Source organism: Vespa mandarinia, chromosome 20, assembly GCF_050613455.1.
Source record: "Vespa mandarinia isolate Hongniang chromosome 20, ASM5061345v1, whole genome shotgun sequence".
Taxonomy (NCBI): Eukaryota; Metazoa; Arthropoda; class Insecta; order Hymenoptera; family Vespidae; genus Vespa; species Vespa mandarinia.
This window is the reverse complement of record NC_140829.1, coordinates 736,257-759,879: the sequence shown is the minus strand read 5'-3', so window position 1 is coordinate 759,879 and position 23,623 is coordinate 736,257. Positions and strand designations below refer to the sequence as shown.

Below are 23,623 nucleotides of genomic sequence, written 5' to 3'. Positions count from 1 at the left end.
ATTTATGATCTGAATTATTACCAAGGCTATTTTAAGCGTATGGAGTCATCGGTCGATTTATTATTTGGATTATTAATGAGTTAAAAAAGAAGTATATCATAGTTAAAGCATCGTAACAGAATATATATATTATAGTTCAGTTATTCGTTAAATTTATGACGAAGGTATATCGAACTCGATGAATTTTCCCTTCAACCTCTTCTATTTCCACCTTCTCTTCATTATCCTATTTCTCAGTCTACCTTGCTAGATAGGTCGTTCCCTCTTTATCTCTCGTTACTGACAATCCTACGTACCTAGTAATAACGTCAAGAATCTAATTACCGAATCACAAAACGTCGTGCAGGAACAGGCGGCTTAAAAAAGTCACTTAATGCTTGATGGCACGAGAATGGTAACGCATAATATAATACTAATGTGCCTTCAGCGAAGGGAGCTTCGTATAATACTATTACAGAATTCTGAGTGACAGATATTCTACTATTTCAACCAGAATGCACTGGCTCCGTTGCTTTGTGACTTGTTACAGTTTCGGCCACACGTCATTCCTTTGAAAAAAAAAAAAAAAAAAAAAATGCGTTATCTGACAAGGCAAGAGCCTGCATATTTTTCTTTCTCTTTTCAAGTGTACTCACTCCCTGCTAATTCTATTCCACTTTGTTTTATTTATTTTTCTTAAAGAAGAAAAGAATGTAATTCTAATATTCACGAAATAAACTTACTTTATTCAAAGAAAGAAAAAAAGAAAAAACAAAACGAAAGAACAATGGTGCATCTCCCGATAGTAAAACTCTCTCTCTCTCTCTCTCTCTCTCTCTCTCTCTCTCTCTCTCTTTCTCTCTCTCTAATAAATCGCATTATCGTTGACAAATAAAATATGACAAAGGATCTGATTAAAAAACGGATGATTCTTAAATTCATTCGTTTAAAGTATATAATAGAATTAGAATAGAGTTTTTATATCTCTTCTTTTTTAATTAGCATCTTTACTATCTCAAAATATTTTCGTTCTAAATAAAAAACGCGGATTTATATTTTATAGAGCCTTAATCATTTTGAAACTATATACTTGTAATTCTCCTTGATGGTCACCGACGATAAGCATATAACTTTAATACGATTTTTCCTTGATGAAGATTCGCACATTCCACGAGCGAGTTGCATTACCGTTGAAGAAAATTTACGAAGGCTGAACGAAATTAAACAGAAGTTGTAAGAACTAGGTGAGAAATAAAATAGATAAACAGTCTCGGCGAATAATGATAAGAATGTGAAAAAGAGAGAAAGAAAAAGAAAGAAAAGAAAAAGAACCTAAGAATGCTTTAAATTTAAGTTATAGCGATTTTTAAATAAAACAAATTTACATTAAATTTTTCATGAATCACAAAAGCTTAAATATATTTGACCGGTAATTTTTGATCCGTAATAATCCTGAATGTGGTTATGTTGAAATAATGATGCTGACGAATTTCTGCGTTAGCGAAAATATAGAATTGCGTTTATTGAGAAAGGTAGGAAAAGCTCGGACAGAAATGTGAAAACTGACGAGTACGAGAAAATCATACGACCCGTTTCTCGAAACATTCTGCCAATTATCGTAACTAGGATCATTATGCGATCCTTTGTATCGTTAAATACAATACATCTAATCACGTCAGTATCATTCAATAATTTGTTAACATTAATTATATTACATTCTTCGTATTGTAATAAGAAATTCGTTTTTAATATTCCATCAAAAATTCATTTATCTAATTTTTCGAATTCATTCAAAATAATTCATTCGAAATAATTCATTTATTTAAATTATCGAATAAATTGGAAACCATGCTACGATTCTTTATCATTCAAGCACGATTGATAAATAAAAACACGTGATATTTTCCTCGTAGTTGTAAGTAAGTAAATATCTTTAGATAAGAGTACGAGCTGAACAGAAAGAGAGAGAGAAAGAGAAAGGAGAATAGATTGAAAGGAGAATTAAAGCACTCGCTAAGGTAGGAATTTCCTAAACAATACCAATCGGCGAGGTAACGTTCGTCCACGCTTGAAAAAGCATCGCCGAGGGCGACGTCGTCGGTGTTATTTATTGCTCGGGCCGATGAGTGTCATTTAAAATTTCGATATAAATTAATTTAAGGGGCAAAGGGGTTTCCACGGGCTTGAGAAAGAAAGAGAGAGAGAGAGAAAGAGAAAGAGGGAGAAGGTTGGAGTGGGACGGGACGTAATGGCTCGGAAAATGAAGTTCTTGTAGCCTGCCGAGAGAGAATCTCGCCTCCCTTTCCCACCTTCTTTCTCTCTCATCCTCCGACCCTTTCGCCCTCTTCCTCCGGTAAACCACCCCGCCCTCTCTCTCTCTCTCTCTCTCTCTCTTTCTCTCTTTCTCCCGTTTAGCCCCTTCGCTTCCAACCTTCAACTCACTTCCCCTTCTCCTTGATACCTCGAAAAGCCCCTCACTCCGAAGCTCCACCTTCGTTTCCATCTCCACCTCGGCGACTTCTCCGTCGCTCCTCACGCAGAAACTCAACATAGCCTGCTGAAATATCCTTTCACCCTTCTCTCTCTCTCTCTCTCTCTCTCTCTCTATTTCATTCCCTCTTTCACTCTTCCATCCACGCCCAGGCACTCCGCTTTCGCCATTATCTTAAGTAAACAGACTACCTGCGCGCTCGAGAATTCCAGATAAAGTCACATGTTATCAAAATTTTGAACCTCTCTCTCTCTCTCTCTCTCTCTCTTTCATATCATCGAAGCATCCTTTATAAAGAGAGAGAGAGAGAGAGAGAGAGAGAGGCTATCGTTAATTCCATTAAGTCGTAGCCGCGCATTAATACGCAACGAAGAAGAGAAGTTACGAAATCGCTCGATTCTACGAACGCGGATGATGATACCAATGGAGGAAGTAGATCGTCCCAGCTGTGGGTCTGACGGATATGCCTGAAGACTCTGAGATATAGCTCAGAATCTGTTCTGGAAACGATTAAGACAGAAGCGCGCACGGTCGGTACTTACTTCTCTTTCGTATGAGTAATTAACTAAACAACGAGTGCGAGTCTCATTTATCTATACTTTTCCCAATATATGACAAATCATTCTTTTCTTTATCTCCCTTTCGTTCTTTTAACAGAACACTTCACAAAGTCAATTAATAGACTTTTATTAACAATATGACACAAGTTAAATGGGATAACTAAATTCGGTTAATATAAGATTAATTACAATAATTAAATGTAATAAGTTCGATAGAAGTGACAATAGAAATCACTCCACAATAGTGTCCAATTAATTTTCCCGGTGCTACCGTACGGTCTCACAGTATATTTCATAATACGCATTGTCTATCGCGATGGCGAGGAAAAGGTCTAAAACGACTGTTACAAATAGTCTTTATATCCCACTGCGAAAAAAAAGAAAAGAGACAGCGTTTAAACTCTTTCACCAGAATACGAGTAATGGTTCGGCGAGACTTTTATCATTTATGCAGAGACAAAATCCAACTGTGAAGCTGAAAGGTACCGTGGAAGCTTTATATAAAAAGGAGCCCTGTCTCCTCTCCCTCCCTCCCTCCCTCCCACCCTCTCTCTCTCTCTCTCTCTCTCTCTCTCTCTCTCTCTAGTTCTACGACTAAAGCCGAGAGTCTGACACCTTCTCAACCCCATCCACTTCTCTTCATCCTCTCATCACCCTCCCTTACACCAACACAGTCAGCCAGCTCGGTCGCTCGGTCTATTCGGTCATAAGTATTCCAGGGGTGTCTAGGCACGCCGCATGAAACCAAGAATTGCCGGTATGCGATTCGCGTGTCCCAGTATGGCTGGCTACAATCAGAGTGGCACGCGGCTTCATCCCCGGACGATTCTGGTCAACCCTTCCATCCGTATAGGGCCACTTCCGCGTACACGTCGAGACTAGAAGCCAACCCCAGAAGAGCGAATCTCCAGCACTTCAGTGATTCCCTCCAATGCATTCTCACCCCTTTCTCCCTTTCCTTCCTTCCTTCCTTCCTTCCTTCCTTCCTTCCTTCCTTCCTTCCTACCTGTCTGGCTACATCGTGAGGACATCCACGCGGATGTTCGTCTCGGATAACCCTGAAACACTCTGATATACATTCTATCAGTTACAATCCAACATGGAAGACCCAATCGTGTTCATGAAATTCCATGAAGATTCTGATCGGTCAAGTACTTATATAATGTACTTGAAAATATATTTTCTTATTTATTTATGCCCGTTTGTACGAACTTCTAGAGGGATAAGAATTTAGGAAAGATCGATACTTTGCCCTGAATCTCAATTCAGGAAATCAATTGATACTATTCATTGTATTGAATCACGAATCATAAAATTCAATTGGCAAGATTTATCCTCATCGTGTACAAATTAGTTTTGCCATGTATGGTGATTGATACGTTATAATGTAAAACCAATTTTATACATTGATTTAAATATAGACTCCAGTTTATTTTCAAATATACGATCATCATAGAAATGACTAATTGTAGACTGAAAGGAATATTCGATTTAGAGATATCTTTCATTAGAATACATGTATTTATATATGTATGTGTCAGCATGAACCGTGCATTTTCAAATCGGATTGAAGGAACCATTCAAGTTTCCTCTGTCTTAAAATTCTCGAACGAAATTATAACGTTGTAATGACTTCTAAAAATGTGTTGTTACATGTCTTATCAGTAATAGCATCGTTACTCACTAATGTCTTTAGTTATTCAGATAAATGCCAATAGATCTGAAGGCATTGTTAGATTCTATAGGCTGCGCATGCTGGATTTGATCCTTTGAAACAATTGCTCTCTGTAATCTTAAACCGTTGAACATTGTTCTGTCGTAGATATATAAGAATTCTTGAATATTGTTTTCCGCGATCTTCTTGAGAATATCTCGACTTTTATCTCGAGATAAAAGACTTTTACAAAATTCATCTTCAATTCAATTCTTCAAGAATGTTATAGCTTTTTAAGTTTTGAAAGAAATTCCAACTCGTAGTAATTATTAAACTTAAGATTTAAGAAAATCATCGTTTAAAGCCGAAAATAATTATGTGAATTTTGATAGATATTCTGAAAATCAAACTGATTCATTTATTTGACCGAACTTCAGTACATACGAACAGCTGTGGAAACGTTATCACAAGGTTATTACTGTCATTAGTATCGATTAACCAACATATAGAGTTTGTATGCGAACACATCTGATAGTGACAGTGTTATTACTAAGCTACAATTTTGAAAACTATGTGATAATGATTACATTACGTCTATTTAAATGCTTTCACAAATGATTCGGAGCTTTTATTAACTCCACAATATTAAACTGTTTAATTAATTGTTGCAGGTTTACGATAATTCGAAAGAAATGTCTAAGACAGCGAGAATAATCAAAGGCCCACCCGCCAATGAGGTAGTGCTAGACTGTTCAGTAGGACAATTTTTCTTAGAACATTTGCGAAAACATTCTAATCGTATTTTTGAGGTATGTAAGAAAATTTTATTAATTAACTGAATGGATGAGTCTTAAATTCAATTACGTCTTACAGATTGACGCCGAAACTGGACAATTTCAAACGAATAAGGAAATATTGGAAAGAAGCGTCAAACTCGCTGAGATTTTAAAAAGGCGCAATATAAAATTGGAAGACAAGATATCTATTGCTGCGGAAAATCATCGCAATTGGTTTGTGGCAGCATTGGCAAGCATATATGTCGGAGCAGTGGTAGCACCTTTTAATCCTTCATATACAGAACGTTCGCAACAAATTTTTTATAGCGATATCATTTTTTTTTTTTTTAACAATGATTATTATTTTTACACATTCGGATTAATATCGGTATAATGTTTTATTTAGTCGAGATGAAACACGTCCTAAACATTTCGAAGCCGCGAATTATCTTCGTATCGCGAAAAACCGAAAAGCTACTAAGTAAAATAGTAGTTGATCTATCTTGGCGGATGGAATTGATTGAATTAGACGATGAAGCACTTACGAGTAACGTGCCTACGTTAAAAAGTTTGTTGGAAACGACGGACTATTACACAGACCCTTATCGATATATTCCTATTGATATCGGTGATAACAAGGAACGGCCAGTGTTAATTTTATGCTCAAGCGGTACTACGGGTTTGCCAAAAGGAGTACTGCTGTCTCATCAGAATCTGTTAAACTTCACGCATAATATACAGTAAATATTTATTATAGACGAATAAAACAAAAGAAAATTACAAAAGGAATAAGTTAAAATGATCATTGTTAATTTCAGTAAATTCAATTATCTAGACATAACGCAAGACGAAAGGATATTATTGTTTCTCCCGTTGTATCACGGTTATGGCTTCGGTATAATATCAATTATAACATTAACTGGATCAACGCTAGTCCGAATTGCCAACTTCTCAATGGAACTTCTCTTCACTTCGATTCAAAGATATCGCATCACTTTTCTACCTATCGTGCCGTCGGTGCTGATTATTCTCGCAAAACACCCGGCCGTTCCTAGCTACGATTTTCGAAGCGTGAAGAAAGTCCTGTGTGGAGCAGCGCCATTACCAAAGGAGGTAAGTTACGTTTCCCGAGTAACTCGCATTAGGTCCGTTAAGTTATCGATACGAAAAATAAAATAAAAAGGAAGTGAGAAAGAGAGAGAGAGGAAGAGAGAGAGAGGAATAGGAAAGGGAGGGAACGTGAGTGCTAAGTGCCAAAGTCGGTCTTTTACTTTGCTCCACGAAGGGGGTCGAAGTCGAGATGCGGAAAAGTGAACAAAGAACACCGTTTCTCGTTTTCACGAGCAAAAAGGAGGAAATAAAATGGCACCAATGGGAAAAGACGTTTACCGTGTTTCACGATTACATCTGTAGATTGATCGTATATTCGTATATCTAACATTTCTTAATTTCTAGTAAAATTTTTTTTTATACAATCTCACCTCTAAACTCTTTATAATAATATTATCAATTTATGGTAGGTAATATGGATATATGTAAATCTGTGCTAAATCGCGACGTATCCTATGTAATTATAATTTTTTTTTTTTTTTTTTTTTTTAATTCAATTCACGTACAATTACTACAAAAAATTATTATAAAATATTTTATAAATTTGAGCTAATTTTAAGATATCCTAAAAAGTTCTTTTTAAAATGATGCATACTCTATCTCGATATATTTTTAGTTGCTATTGGAGGCAAAGAAACGGCTAAACCTAAAGTCTATTACTAATGCTTATGGCATGACAGAGCTTTCGATAGTGATCGGCTTTAGCGACAAATCCGGTGAGAACGACAATGCTATCAGTAACCTTATGCCCGGTATACAATGTAAGGTAATCAATCCCGAGACATTTGAGACTTTAGGACCGATGCAACCGGGAGAATTGTGCATCAAAGGCGAACATATCCTAATGTTGGGATACTACGGTAATCGCAAAGCGACCGATGAAACAATCGATAATGATGGTTGGCTTCATACGGGTGACGTCTGTCTTTACGACAAGACTGGCAAGTTGTTCATCGTCGATCGACTAAAGGAGCTCATTAAGTACAAAGGTTATCAGGTCTCACCGGTCGAAATCGAAGTTCTCCTACTTTCTCATCCTGCTGTTAAGGATGTCGCTGTCACTAGTAAACTTGACGAAAATTCTGGCGAACTACCAATGGCTTTCATCGTGAAGCAACCTGATGTAAAAGTAACCGCTCAAGAAATTGCAGACTACGTTAAAAGTACGTTCGCCATTTTTTCTACAATTGTTATTTCATTAATTGTCTTTTTAATTTATATTATTGAAAAAAAAAAAAAAAAGAATTAATTATTCCTGCTTATCTTATAAGTATTCTATAGGATCTATATAATTTTTATTATCTAACAATAAGTTATCGTATTGTTCTATTTCTTAAATCTTCTTCATTCGTCTTGATTGAATTATTAAATATAATTTATAGGACAAATGTCATCGCAAAAGTGGCTGAGAGGTGGCGTACGTTTTATCGATGCCATTCCTAGGAATTCGACTGGAAAGGTCATGCGGCGCGAACTTCGAAGATTGGCGTCCAATTTGTAAGGACTAAATTTCGCCGTGGGAAATATTCTCTTTTTTATTCGACCTTTTTATAATCGCAAATTTACTTCCTATGTTATTTGCATATTTTAACTATTTAGAATATAAAAAATGCAATAATCACCAATGATAATGTTACAGTTTCGTACATATATGCAAAATAAAATGAAGATACCTGTTGCATCGTTCGACGCAAATACATCACTCAAAATGCAATTTTATATGTATATATATATATATATACATATATATATATATATATATATATATATATATATATACCATAAACATACTACAATATTATTAGGTCTATGTTTATAATCTATACCTAATTAACATGTTAGAGGAAGACATGATCATGAATGTTATTAACTCGGAAAAAAGATTGCTTGCTTGAAGTTAATTGAAGAAAGAGATAACATGTAATTGGATATTGTTGCATATCTCATTATGGTCTCTTCGAATCAATAATATCCATACCAAAATGAGATAAAGAAAATGAATATATAATTTACCTACTCCGTAGTTCGATTCAACATAATATCTTAATATATATTATATGAAAAATAAATATAATCGATGTTGAGACAAAAATTTGTATTTATATTGAAAACCGTACAAATAACTATTGTTCCAACTCAATATAAAATCGTCACAATTTTAACAATCCTAAGTTCTTATCCTACATACTTTAATCTTACGAAAAACTTACGGAACAAATTCGTCGATAATGATTTTTCAACTTTACGGAGTCAAAGGTGGATCTTATTACTTTCATTAACAAAAAGATGAGAAGCAAATTGCAACATCGATTCAAACGAAATTAACATTGTCCACTATCGGAGAAATTTAAATTTCACAGGAGAGACTACGAGCTACGAGCACACCCATAGGTGTACTTATATACGCGTATGAACATACAATACATACGTTCATCGTCTGTGCATTCGTGCTTCGCGTTCCTGTTGATTTAATTACAACGATAGCCCTCTGACAAATCTAATTGACGTGCATCAATTATTTGGCGAACGAAGGCCGTTTAACTCCCTTTACAACTTGGCAGTGACCGCGGTTTCACGATAATTCCATTTTTCACGGTGCTTTCCTAACGAACTTCCACGATGATTATGGAAATAGGCGTTTCTACATTTTCGACGATTCTCTCGAGCAAAGTAACAGGTTAGACGTAACAGAAATAAATAAAATATCTCGTCTTTCTAATTATACCAAAGCGTTAAGGGGAACCAATTACATTTGTCTCTGTGCTATTCTCTCTATCACCTATTGTACACGGTTGACTCCGTGGTATTAATTCAATTAACGGAATAGCTTCGTACATCTGATCAGACTATATCTTGTACGTTGGATCAGATTAAATAGAATCTAATTAATATACATCAAGATCGAATGCAATAGACACAATTTTAATTCAATTAGGAAAACTATCGTGCAGCATAGGTTTACTATTACAGAATTTATCCGCAATTGATCAATTTAATTATTATAAATAAGGAATATCTCGAAATTAATGAGATCATTTAATAAATACTTATATTCGATCATAATGTCCTATGAAAAGACTTGAACGTGTTGGAGCGTGTAATAGCATCATCAGCGTACGATACAATTAAACGCAAAATTAAATTACAATTAGCCATACGTCCACTACGCTCCTATCTGGCAGGGATGAATAGGTGAGAAGGAAGGGGGAATTAAAAGGGGAAGAGAGAAATAGAGATAGAGAGAGGTAGAGAGAGGTAGATAGAGAGAGAGAGAGAGAGAGAGAGAGAGAGAGAGAGAGAGAGAGAGAGAGAGAGAGAGAGGGAGAGATATAGAAAGTGAGTAGTTGAGAAGAGAAGGGAATATTCGAGGAATTAATTCAAAGCAGACGCGGAAACGACGTCGATGCGTGGCTCAAAATCAACATTAACGCCGGTTCGCGAATGTGTAACGATCGAGACAACGAAAGCAACGACGATTACGAGAACGATCGATCGATCCATCGATCCGTCCATTTGTTTGGTAGATCGGAACGATCTGCTCCCACCTAACCATTCGTGACACGCATCGAGTACGGCCACTTAAACCGGAGCTCGATCGACTACCGATTTAGAGGGATACAAAACGGGGCTGCTATGAGATACACGTTAGTGGTAGTGCATTCGTAATGGGGTACTGACGTATGAACATATGTATGTATCTAGGTATGTGTAGTAGGTGGACCATAGATAGCCAAGACTATCGGGCATAACGCGCATAATAACGTGCTAGCGAAGCCTTCGTAAAATGAGATACCGTGAAAGCGGGGAAGGAATCGTTACAGGATGGATACCAAACGGTAAAAGAGAACCTACGAGGAGTAGAGAGAGAGAGAGAGAGAGAGAAAGAGACAGAGGGAGAGAGAGAGAGAGAGAGAGAGAGAGAGAGAGAGAGAAAGAGAAAGAGAAGGACAGCCTATCGCTCGACTGGAGATCCAATACAATGCGAACTATTGTACCCACGTTCGCCATCCACTCCAATTCCTAGGGTAGAGATATGCAGCCAGGCTCGAGCCTGCACTTTGTACGCCGCTTAAACGTATATATGAGCGCACACATTTGCTCAAGTTTCGGTGTATGAAAGAGAGAGAGAGAGACCAAGTACTGCCTAGAGTAGAAAGGTGAGAAGAATGAGAGAGCAAGAGAAAGATAGATAGAGAAAGAGAGAAAGAGAGAGAAAGAGGGAGGGAGGAAGATAGAAGATATGTATGGGTTAAGGCAAGACAAAGTGGAGCTAAAAGAGGAAAAAGAGAAAGAGAGATAGAATGGGGCTCGTATTAACTCACCTCTCATTCTTATTTTCTCTCCCGAACACTTCGCAGCCTCCAAGAAACGTGCCACACCTCCTAATCCCTTTCATCCATTTTCTATAACTTTACGCAATTTCACAGACTTGTACCGCATTAGCTTCGTTTCCTTCGCGTTAAAGAAACGTACGTAGTACGATCACGTGCCGGACCTTGTCATATCGGTATTTCAAAACGGTCATTCAATATGAAATCGATCACTTTTTAGAGTAACTTTCCGGATTTCGTTCAAAGTAAAATATTTTATTATTTTAACCTTTATTAGATGTACGTAAAAGAATTCTTAATAATATTAAAAATTATCAAAGTTGCAGTAGAAAAATATTTCTATAGTAATTAATTCATATCTTATACAATTTTTCACTAGATTTAAATAACTATATAACGTAATAAAAATAACACACATTTGCAATAAATAATTTTTGAAAAACTAATTCCAAAAACATGGCGAAATGTTATTCGTTAACGCTCGTTAATAAGTACTTGCGTTATACGATATAAATAATGATAAATCGTAAATAGTACCGATTTCCTATGTCTCACCATGTGAAGGTTGCTGCATATAGAGAACTACAGGTCTAAGATTACATGTGTCAGATTACATGTTATAGATTACATGTCGTGTTTAATGAGACCTCCTTCGACTTGATGAAAATCGATCGAAAATCTATCAGCTTTGTCCTTTCCTATCTTTGAGAAAAAGCATGAATCTTTTATCAAATGTTTCTCAAAAAATACAAAACTTTTAAATATTCTTCAAGCAATTTTGTTAATTATAAATTATACATATTGTGGTAACATTCGTCTTGAAAAAAAAAAAAATTAAAATAATTAAATATTTTTATTTGAAAATGATCTATAAGATAATGATAATACTTACTTCGTCAGCGCAGAAAAGCAGAGTGTGTTGTCACGATGTAGACATCGTGTTATATTGAGGAAAGTAGTATTCTTCTTATTTACTAAAAGGTTGAACGCTTCGTAACGTTTTGTTTACGTTCTTGAACGAAAGTGAATTTCCAGGAACACGCACAAAATATATTAATTACCTGTGATTATGACGAGAATGTAAATTTCATAAAAACTTATTGTTAGTAGCGTCCATTGAGCGAAATTCAAAGCTCTGACGATTATTACAGCCGCGTGTGTGAAGACCGCGAAAATGTACGCGGGAAAATTCAAACTCGCGCAATTACTATCGCACTCGAATCGAATACTATACTTTTTTCTTCTTTAATAAAAAAATAATGTTAATCGATAGGTTTCCTTTTATTCCATTGGATTAAAATTAACAAACAAAGCTATTCTATCGAACACAATCTCATTTTTCTTAAGCGATATTTGTACAGATAGATGGAGAGAGAGAAATTATGTACACGTTGATCTATTCGAAACTATCATGATTGTGAGACTTTCCTATCTATATACAAAATATATTTACATTATATATATATTGTCGTTTATATTGTTTCGAATAAATGATAGTGTCGTATAGTAACCGTACCAAGGCCATCGTCATCGTCGTCGGCCGAATGGAAAATCAAAGTCTTACAGGATGTAAAATCGAATCGATATATCACCTGGGACCGATCGTCTGTTTATTATAATGAACGAGCTCGCCTGTATATCCGACGGAGGATGCACAAGCGTCGAGTGATATGGTGGAGAAGCGGATAGCAGATACGAGGTGGAGGAAATCGCTAGCATGTGGAGGGCGAACAGATGAGGAGGTGGAGTTAGGAGGTGGGGTGGAGGACGCGTTTACGTGCGCCAGACATCCGATGATGCATAGTTGCTGTTGACATGCTGGAACGTCAGGCTCACATGACCTCTCGAGCGCAGCCATTATCCGCAAAGCGACCCCCGAATTGGGACAATAACCGCTTCGTGGAGTCGTGTAATAATTATTGGCTGGCTTTGGGAGCTACCCCCGCGGCGTTATCGTCACGAGCATTTTGCCTCGTTAACTGCCGAATAATAGCTCGACACTAAACGTGCGCTCGCGTGCACGCGCGCATGAGCGAACTCGACTCTCTTTCCCCTTGTTGTGTCACGTTACGTTGTGTTGTTTTGTGTTATATAAACGTCGCCTATTCTCCTCCCCTTTCTCTCTCCCTTTCTCTCACTCACTATCTTTCTTTTGTTCATTTTCTACGACCACAGAAAGAGTAGCGCGTGAAACTATTATTGAAATTAGCATTCTGGAAACGAAACTACGTTTCCCATAATTCTTTAGCAATCGCGCACTACTAACCGCGCCCTTCTTCGTCGATTTATGCGACGTGAAAACTCGTTCGCCCTCTTCCCTAAGGTACATATATATATATATATATATATTCGGAATTAAAACGAAAGCAAGAACGACTTTACGAGCATACAAATTCCGAGTTGTGAGTTAATTAGCTACTACGATGCCGACGTTAACCGTGTCTTTTGCAAAGAACAAAAGCGAAAGCTTATACAAAAGCGAAAGCGACATTTAATCGTAGATCATCCGTATATTATTTCGATTCAGATTTCATATCCGAATTACATAATTCAATATATAGCTATTACGATCATGTTTCATTTCAACCCCTGTCCCAATATCTTAATATATATGTAGTCCGCCCCCAAGCTTGAGATTTTCTTGCGATAGCATAATCATTATTATTATTATTATTATTATTATTATTATTATTATTATTATTATTATTATTATTATTATTATTATTATTATTATTATTATTATTATTATTATTATTATTATCCTTGATGTTTTTTTGACAAAATGCGCATAACATTGTTACGCGCACCGTAACAAATTCACTGACCGCGCAACTTTGAAATGGACTCCCAATGTACATACATATACGCGTATATAGGGAGGAAATAGTCGCATTGTAAGCGTTCGTAACTGCTCATTACTTGTTTCGCGAGACTGCAGGCTACTGCAAATTTTGGAAAGCTTACGTGAAAAATTGCCACGGATATCGTACACGCTTGTCTAAAGCCAATAAAACTGGCTTCTACATATCATGGCACGACATGCGAAATTAGTCGGAACGGTCAGCTCGAACCTATCGAGCGTAGTACCTACATACCTGAAAATATGAAAAGAATTTCATGTATTTTAGGAATTTACAAGCTTCACGCTATCGTATTTCATAGTATTAAAATTAATCTTATTACAACTACAAATTATGAAGTAATTAGCACAGAGAATTGTTAGCTAATTCCGTCACGGTAATAACGTGAGGTCGCGCAGGTTGATTCACATTATTTCAATAAGCGACATGGTACGTATTTCTATATTCCTAATTACTTTAAAGCGAATCAGCTCTCGCTTGTAACTTGATTTTACTACAAAAGATATTCTACCGATTACGTAAAATAACCACGGCGATGTCGTGTAATACGGCAACATATTCATATCCTTTGAAATTTATTTATTTATGGTGATCACAAATTGCTCCTAGTAATCCGCCAAATATTTTGACAGATATATTAATTCGTACCATGTTGTTTGGCCATTTCATGTCATATGTAATTTTTTATTTATTATTCTTCGAGAAAAAAAAACTCTTTTAATTTTCGTTTAGAAAATGTGAAATTCAACGAGGGAAAATAATTATCCATGTCTCTGATTAGTACAAAAATCACATATATTGTATCTTGATATTAATATGACTAATATCAAAATCGAAAGCTCATATATCCATATTCATTATACGTAAACATAATAACATTGCCAATCATCCTTTATGAAGTTATATTATTATGCAAGCCGAACATTCATCTCGCATAATGTTAAACAATTTTTTACTTTGGCACACACTAATTCACAGTGTTATTATTTTTAACAATATTCGCGAAATGAATTTATCGAATTTGCAACTGGATAAAAAAATCAATTTGCGAATATATTCGAATACAGTTTATCATCCCTCGATAAAGGCATTTCCCTTCGGGCACCGATCGTTTTCCAATCGCCGATTGTACTCATTGATGATCTAATTAAACCTCCCACCGAAATTCCAGGCATTCCTCGTATAATCGACTTAATCATTTACGTGCCACGTTGTACGGTACTTAACTCCAAAATGAATCTCTTAAAAGTTTCGAGTGTTTATAGGTATCAGTAGATGTGCCTCGAATGTGGATATACAAATACGTAAGTTAAATGTATTTATACATCCGTTAGTCTTCCCTTGTTTATGCGTATCATGAATATGCATTTATTTTAGAGGATGGCCGAAGCAATGAACCTCTAAGATATATACCTTCCTACGTACGAGAATATTTATACAGCGGAAAACGTGAACTAATTAAATTACTGCCGGGCAGATGAAGATTGATGACTGTAGTCTTATACGTACTTGAAAATATATGAGATAATAAAAGACGATCCCAGTCGTGCATTTATGATCGCGATCTAACACCAGAAATCTTGCACGAGTATCTTCCATTATAGCTCTACGAAGAAACAAATATATGGATCAAATATTGCCACAAATTCGTACGATTTATCACAGAAATTTGATCTATTTATTTGATTTTTAAAAACCAATGAATTTTTTGACAGGCTAAATCGAAGATAAACGTAAAATTTATCTAGTTTATTTAACTCGATTGGCGTCAATCACTGGATATATTCATGATTGTCAGTTTGACGATATAACAAAGCTCGTATCTCTATCGGATGGCGATATATGTAGATTCTATTCGATTAAAAAAAAAAAAAAAAAAAAAATATATATATATATATATATATGTGCATATAAACTAATATATATTTTTTTCATTACGAACAATACGAAGCTCTGAGAGTCGAAACGATATTGCTATTGCAACCTATGGTCGAAAAAAAGAAAAAAAAAATAGCGACGCGTATTGTCGAATGGACATTGATAATGAAAAGCTTAAAACGAATAAATCTTCACGATCGATCATTCACAAAATGAAGAAAATGAAGAAATTATAATATTTGAAAAGTCGTTTAGGACTTCCATGTAGTTTCAAGAAATTTAACGATAGATCTAACGGTAGATTTAACGATATTACATATGTCTGGAATCAATCGTGACCATTCCAATTTGCTTTAAGTGAAACTTCATGTGCGTGTACTGCTAGACGATTTATTGGTATCAAAAATAAAATAGACCATGAAAGAAGTGTACGTGAGTATATATACTATATATAGTAATATGTTTGTATATTTTCTATGTATACAAGAAAAGTAAAGTGCCAACCGGTGGTAAATGAAATAATGATTTAGAAGTTCTGTCGCATTTTCACCACAATTCTTCATCCTATTCAATATACCGGGTGTTTTCTTCAGAACAGAACGACTGCTTGGATTTCGAGAATATCATGATATCGCCTTCTCATATAATTATATTCAATTTGCGCGATTTCTGATATTTGTCAAAGAAAACAAAAAAAAAAAAAGAACCTAATATGTCCTTATTTGCTTGTCCTTTTTCTTTATTCTCTTTTTTTTTTTTTTCTTTACATCTAAAATTTCGTTTGTGTGCGTCCTTATTCTTTTGTACACTTTGATCCATACGTGCATGAGAGATTATGCAACCATGGATATTTTCGTGAGATCGAAACGTTAAATAATTGCATGGTGTGTAAAAAAAAAAAAAAAAAAAAGGAAAAAAAAAGAAAAAAAGAGGAAAGGAATATTTTCCCAAGAGATTGTCGAAAATCCACTTTTGTTCACCAGCGGCGATGAACGCGTACTCCGGTCGATTCTGTTAATCGAGATCATTTAATTTCACGGTGCATGCAGTGACACGTTAGTTCCTACGGTAACAGTAGTGAATAGCGAGGACCAACAGACGAATGGACGGATAGTTGGACGGACAGGCGAACAGACGGACGGACAGACGGACGGATGAACGAACAGACAGACAGACAGACAGACAGGATGAATGTACGGACAGACGGACAGATCTATATGCAGGAGAGACTAATCTAACTGCGGTGGCACTACGAGGACTCAATTTAGATAAGTTCGATGTACTTCCGTCTCACGGAATGTTCCATTTACACATATACGACGCACTACGTCGAGCAACTTATAACGACGCACGAGTCAAACATTATATCGATTATAAACAAGCTTGATTCGTTTAACATATTCGTTTTCAGATTTCGACGATAACGATCACAACACGGCCGTTGGCCGATTTAATTGAGGCCATCCAAAGATTGACAGGCCTTAATGAAAATGGACAGATCAAGAATAGGATTGATCGAGAACGTCAAGCAGATATAGTAAATGTCGATGAATTCTTGCTTGGGTGGTATAGTGTTAAACAATTTGGTTTCACGGTTCACATGAGTATTTCAGTTGACAATAATAGAATGCTATATTAGCTTGAAATTCCATTAGATAGATATTAGAGTTCATATCAGCTGAATCTCTTGTAATTTCATTTTTTACGATTGTAGAATATTCTGTATAAAGTTTCATTTAACTTAATAGAAAATTTAAACCATGATCGAATGGTACTCTAAAGTTTCTCGTTGAGAAAGATACTCACCGCGTGTTCAATTCCGTAGAGGATATCTGAAATGGATTTCTCCGTAGATCGAAGCATTTCGTCTCAAGAATTTGAACGATTCGTTGCGAGGATATTAGACTTCGTTCACTCTTTTCGATTTAGATACTGATCGTTCCTAAGACTTCAGATGATATCGATGTATATAGTATTTTTATGTAATACGTATCGCTTATATATATATATATATGTGTATGTGTGTGTGTGTGTGTGTGTGTGTGCGAAATTTGAACAATTGTAAAAAACATAAAGTCGAGTAAGTAAAGGTGTTATTCCTTCTATTCATCTTTTTATAAATCTGTAGAAGGATTGGAGATATTTTATATTTCTTGTACGATGTCGGATGCTTGATGAAATACGACGGTATCAACGATGGTGCACACCGATATTTGTACTTGTCCGTCATAGAAAAACTCTAATGCATGAAGATTTCCCAAGTGATCCTTGTATTAATCACGATGTATATGTACCCCCTTTTTACAAAGAGAGAATAAATATTAGTAAACAAATATTAGTAATAAATGTAACTCCTATAACAAATAAAAATTTTAAATAAAAATACAAAAAAAAATGTGATTAATTTCCTAATAAAATATTGTCATATGAACGAATCAATACTATATATGAGTTATCTATAATATGACAATTATAGAGCCAACATTCTCATATTTATAAAATTAATTCTTTTTCAATACATTATCATGTACATATTATATACGAAATATATCTTATATAAATCATATAAATAAAAGCATCAAAAGTATATTTATATAAACTGTACTATATTCAATTTCGTTAATATTGGCACTTCGAATATCAATAATTTTACTTTCTTTCATTTATTCTATGACTTTTTAATAGATAATATCACATAGAACTCATGTACAAGAGAATAAGAAAAATGGTATACTATAGATACATACTTGTAAATTACTATTAAATATAAATATAATCATAAAAAGTAGATTATCATAATAATTTCAATATTATGACGTATTTACAATTATATCCTATTGAAATTTTTTGTTTCCTATATCAAGTTTAAGTTTCTTAGGTGTAGACAAATAATCTTTCATTTTCTTCTTTTAATTTAGCAATAGGCTAAGAAATTTGTTATATTTTAAATTATCTTCAATACCATCATATTTGATCATATCACTTTTTATAGGTTCCTATAAGATATAATTTGTAATAATTAAATTAAAATAATACATTTGTAATGATTAAATACAAACAATATAACTACCAGTAATTAATTATCGTTATACTTACAATAGAATTTTGAGAGAGGTGAGATTATTTCTTTGTTTCTTTAAAACTAAAATGCCTTATGATCAAATAAAAATATTCTATATATTTCTATATCCTGTAACAATGTTTTATTTTTATCATTACTAAAAATAAAAGAGATAATAAATAATACTACTAAACTATAATGTAAAATTATATTATAAAACTATAATGCATAGAATATATAAAATAAAAATATATTTTGGAAGCATCATTAAAAAATTTCTTGTTCTCTTCTGATTTTATATCTTTTACAATGCATCTGTCTACAATAACTGCATATAATCTCTTTTATGTTTCAATAGAATCTGGTCAACTTTTTTTTGCTCTCATCTACATTTATTTTTGTATATCTAATATTTTGAATATCTTATAAATTATTTTGTAATATTTCAATTTTTCAATTTTGCATGTCATTAATTTATCCATCAATTTACTAAAACCATGTATGTGAAAATAAAATAAAATATTGATGCTAATACAAGTAATTAAAGATAACATACTCTCTCTCTCTCTCTCTCTCTCTCTCTTTCTCTCTCTCGCTCTCTTCCACTTTTTCTGCATTGAACTGGAATTCAGCTATGATTTATCTTCTTCTTATTTATACATTTTCCCTAAAACAAATAAAGATTAAAGATAAGCACTTATGCATATTACTATATATTTAAAGTATTATTATCTATGATCATACATATGTATGTAATAAATATATTACGAACATTTGTTTATAACACCATATCGTCTTCTTCCTTGACAATTATGTAAATTTATAAATTTTATTCTGCGACGATGTTCCTTCCATTATAGTATTGTTAGTAGAAAAGTTAAAATTTCTTTGATTGACATTCTTTCACTCTGATCTCATATATAATCTGAAAAAAGAAATATATAAGTATAAAATTATTAGAAATATTTTGAACAAATAATACATAAAGAAACAAATATAATAAAAAAAAATAATAATAATAAATAACCTAACTACTATGTCAAAAATATAAAGTGAAAGATATAATCACATAGTGTATGAAATACATTAATTGATGACATTACTAATTCGCTATAGATAGCAGAAACAATATTTATATTAATTAATCGAATTTAAATAATGAATATACGTGACGATAACAAAGCAGTAATATCAAGAATTTTGTACATTATAATAATCGATTTTATAAATCAAAATCGGTAATTATGTTAATCATACATCATAAATCTTGATCATATATTTTTACACATATATTCACAATGTACTTAAATAAATATAATATATTTAGATTTTTAATAAAATAAACAATTCAACAACTAACCCAACATTCACCAACTAATGGAAATTTTAACGATTAAAATGGAGACATAGATGGCGGTACGAACTCTTGCAGAATCGATCCATCTAGCGGTTAACCTAGGAAGTACAATAAGACAACCCGATATTTTTTAAATTTATCATGACGGTAATGGAAATAATATTTTGTTGTATGGGAAAAATTGAAAATATAAAAATATAATAAATATGGCATAATGTGAAAGCAAAGTGATACATAAAAAAATTTTGGAAAAAAGTGATATATTTATATATTGTTGAAGCCAAGTCGGATCAAAAAGATATTGTTCCATATTCTAAGTGGATCGATGATAACCTATAAAGGTTTCATTCTATCAAAGAAGATTCATGTAAGTATATGATTTGTACTTTATAAAAATTAAGATATTTTTTAACTATTATATATAAAGCTTATTAAAATATTTTAACTTTTTTAAATTTGTTTGTATAGGAAAATTGTCCGAAAGAGAAGAAAGATGGGGCGTTCTATGGAAATAAAGAAGTATGTTCAAGAGCCATTAATCTTATTCGCAGATATTGCTAAGAAGAGCATATAGTATTGAATGTAAAATATTACTTTGTAACAAGGAAGTTAATAATTGCAGTGTGCATGAAACTAGAAATATGATCTAAGATAAACTGAAAGTTGGCAATACCTTAAGGAAAAATATTCTGCAGACAAAATAAAATTCCTAATGTGAAATATAAATTGGTAATCTAGAAATGTTTATATTCATAAACTGATTAATCTTTGGAACAAAATAATCATAATTATTTGTTATAGGATTCCTACATTTTCTGATGATTCAGATATTAGAAGATTTTCTCGCTGAACTTGTAAGAGAAAGAGAAAGGCATTTCTAATGGTGAGAAACTACTGTACACATTACTGTACAGATCATATGTTAAAAATATTCTTAATGATCTTTGCTAGATGATTATGATAGCTCAATATTACAAAATATACAAAGTCTTACTCATTCAGAGATGCCAAAGTAAATATTGAGATAACGATAGAAGTAGTAAGATAAAATCTGTGAAATCTGTGATAGCATTAATCTCTTATTAAAATGAAATCTTTTAATATTTGCCAGTAGAATCATTTCAATTATAAATTGTTGGGAATAGTATTACAGATAGATCATAGATTAAATTTTAAAAAGTACATGTTATAATTTAAAGGATCATTAAAAAAAAAACAATATAAAACATCCACGTTCTTGAGAGAATTTGATGAAGATGTCATCAAGAGACAATCTTAAGATATGATAAAAGAAAAAAATCAGCAAAGTAGTAATCACAAATTAATTAGAATATAATATATTTGTGAGTGATATTTTAGCTATTTATTACTTATCAATCTTTAGCTCGTCATTATTTGCGATGAAATACATAAGATATAAAATATAATATAAAATATCATAGTAGAAAGAAAATCTGAAATATGTAGATATGATGATGAACATAAATAAAATAGAAAATATAGTACATAGCTACTGAAATGAAAATCCTTCGTAGATCTATCTTTCAATGATTCAATTTAAAAAAAATAAAAGAAATTAAAAAAAAAAGAAAGCAGGATAATACGATGGAACCGTTCAAAGTCCCTCCCTCACTCAATGGCTCCTCACCAAAGAAAAATTAAGATAATTAATCTAGAATAATTCTTTATATTTATTATTATATACAGCCATTCCCTTGGTAGTAATAATATTATATTTTTTATATCGCGAGTAGTACCGATTCAGATCTCATTACGTGAAGATTGTTGCATACGAAGACATTGCTGCATATAATGAAATAAAATCGATAGTACCGCAAGATTTATTTCTTATGGCTATAAATTTCATTCTCATTTTCGTAACTCTCGTATATCACGAATGTTCTTATAAATTTCATTTTCAAATATTCATAACTCGTATTGGATTATCAAAAATGAAAAATTCTTGATTCTTAATCTCTTCCCTTAATCGCTGTGAAAATAAAATCCTCATAATTTTCTATTCATTTTGTGATTTTAAATAGTCATAATTTATGAAAGGAAAAATTTTTAATTTAATTTAATTGAATTTGATATTAAAAAATTAAGAGAAAATGATAAATTCTCGATTATAATCTAAACAAATATTCTTTTCGCGTAACGCATGGCAAAAGGAGAATTTTGCATATATTCCAATGTACTTGTTCTATAAGCACGAACAAACACTGCTTTTATTTCACAACTTTTTGATTTTTATTTTAGCTATTGATTTTATTTTAGTTGATATTAAATGAAAGAAATGACTTCACATTCAAAATTTAATCATCTCATTGTTTAAATAATATTTTACTGTACTTCGAATACATTATATATAGATTAAATAAATCTCAAATTACGGGAAGTATTAGATTTTCACTTTTAGAAAGAAAGAATTTCGATGTTCACTCGTCGATATACAAAAGAAAACTAGTTCGATAATGGTCAAAATTATTTATATCTGCTATGTTTTATCCTTTTTACGATAAATGTTTTAAGATAAGAATATCTATTTTTATATTCAAAAATTCAAGAAAAGCATCAAATATTAAGTACGCTCGATAAAACTCTTTATAGTAACGAGTACTACGCTTGAATGAAATTGTAGCGAGCTTTGACCTCTGACCAGGATCTTGTTTTATTTACTCATTCTTTTACCCATCTTAAATTCTCGATGTAATATAAAACATAATTATGACAATGGTTTTAATATTATAATAGATTTTTTGATAAAATTGATTAAAAAAAGTGTGTGTACACATCAAAATTTATTTTAGCGAACGTTTATTGTATACTTTTTCCCTTGTTATTTTTCACTTTTCAGTTTTTATTTGCACAAGTTTTCAGTTACGTGGAATGCAATCAGAAGAGTCAGTGTTTACGCAAAACATTATATTATTTTTTGAACTGTAAGAAAATAAAATGAATTGCGAAAAATAGCCAGCGCTATATATATATATATATATATATATATATATATATATATATATATATATATATATACATATATATTGGATATTTTTTGTTCAGTCACGTTAATAAATTGATACAAAAATTCATTTTATAGTTTTATCGAAACAATTTCTTCGTCGAATTGTTAAAATGATAACATATATTCATTTAATTCGGGTAAAGAATTAACAATACAATTAATCAATGAAATCAAGACCAGTAATTAGACTGAAGTTAAATAACAAAAGTAATGGCCAGAATCAACAGCTAAAATAAAAAGTAAAATAAAAATTTGAAACCAATATTTTGAATCAATAAGTCTACAACTAGTAGATAAACCAAATATTTCAACAGACAATCTACAATAAAATAAGTGCTACTGTCAATTCGAACCAACGAGAAAGAAAATAATGGTCATAGATGGAAACGCAGAAAGCATTGAGAGAAATAAATGGATTTAATGCTGAAGATTAATGCTGAAAATTCTAAATTAGAAAGAGATTAATTTGAAAAAAAAAGAAAAAAAGAAATTTAATACGAAGAAAGTAAGATTATGAAAATATATTAATTATAGATACGT

The 23,623-nt window shown here is 32.8% G+C and overlaps 1 protein-coding gene and 2 long non-coding RNA genes across 6 annotated transcripts in view; 2 read left to right on the top strand and 1 right to left on the bottom strand.

Moving 5' to 3' along the window:
• Positions 1-8,249, top strand: part of LOC118448258 (luciferin 4-monooxygenase) — a 134,020-nt gene extending 125,771 nt beyond the window's left edge. For both annotated transcript variants that reach the window (XM_035881299.2, XM_035881300.2), the window contains exons 2-7: positions 5,356-5,493; positions 5,558-5,765; positions 5,867-6,200; positions 6,279-6,573; positions 7,187-7,733; positions 7,953-8,249. In XM_035881299.2, coding sequence (XP_035737192.2) covers positions 5,377-5,493; positions 5,558-5,765; positions 5,867-6,200; positions 6,279-6,573; positions 7,187-7,733; positions 7,953-8,071 — 1,620 coding nt within the window. In that variant the 5' untranslated portion in view covers positions 5,356-5,376 and the 3' untranslated portion in view covers positions 8,072-8,249. The remainder of the gene's footprint in view (positions 1-5,355; positions 5,494-5,557; positions 5,766-5,866; positions 6,201-6,278; positions 6,574-7,186; positions 7,734-7,952) is intronic.
• A 7,844-nt stretch (positions 8,250-16,093) lies between these two features.
• LOC146872337 (uncharacterized) lies at positions 16,094-20,129 on the bottom strand. Of its 3 annotated transcripts, XR_014983377.1 has the most exons (7): positions 20,062-20,129; positions 19,474-19,626; positions 19,258-19,368; positions 18,737-18,830; positions 18,388-18,636; positions 17,447-17,937; positions 16,094-17,360 (listed from the first exon to the last, which is right to left on the bottom strand). It is a non-coding gene; the product is annotated as an uncharacterized LOC146872337 (long non-coding RNA). The 3 variants fall into 3 exon arrangements; XR_014983376.1 differs by having other exon boundaries at positions 16,094-17,937; XR_004840137.2 differs by lacking the exons at positions 16,094-17,360; positions 17,447-17,937; positions 18,388-18,636; positions 18,737-18,830 and having other exon boundaries at positions 18,883-19,368.
• A 30-nt stretch (positions 20,130-20,159) lies between these two features.
• Positions 20,160-22,871, top strand: LOC118448264 (uncharacterized). The gene is made up of 3 exons (XR_004840141.2): positions 20,160-20,425; positions 20,527-20,787; positions 20,860-22,871. It is a non-coding gene; the product is annotated as an uncharacterized LOC118448264 (long non-coding RNA).
• Positions 22,872-23,623: the final 752 nt, after the last annotated feature.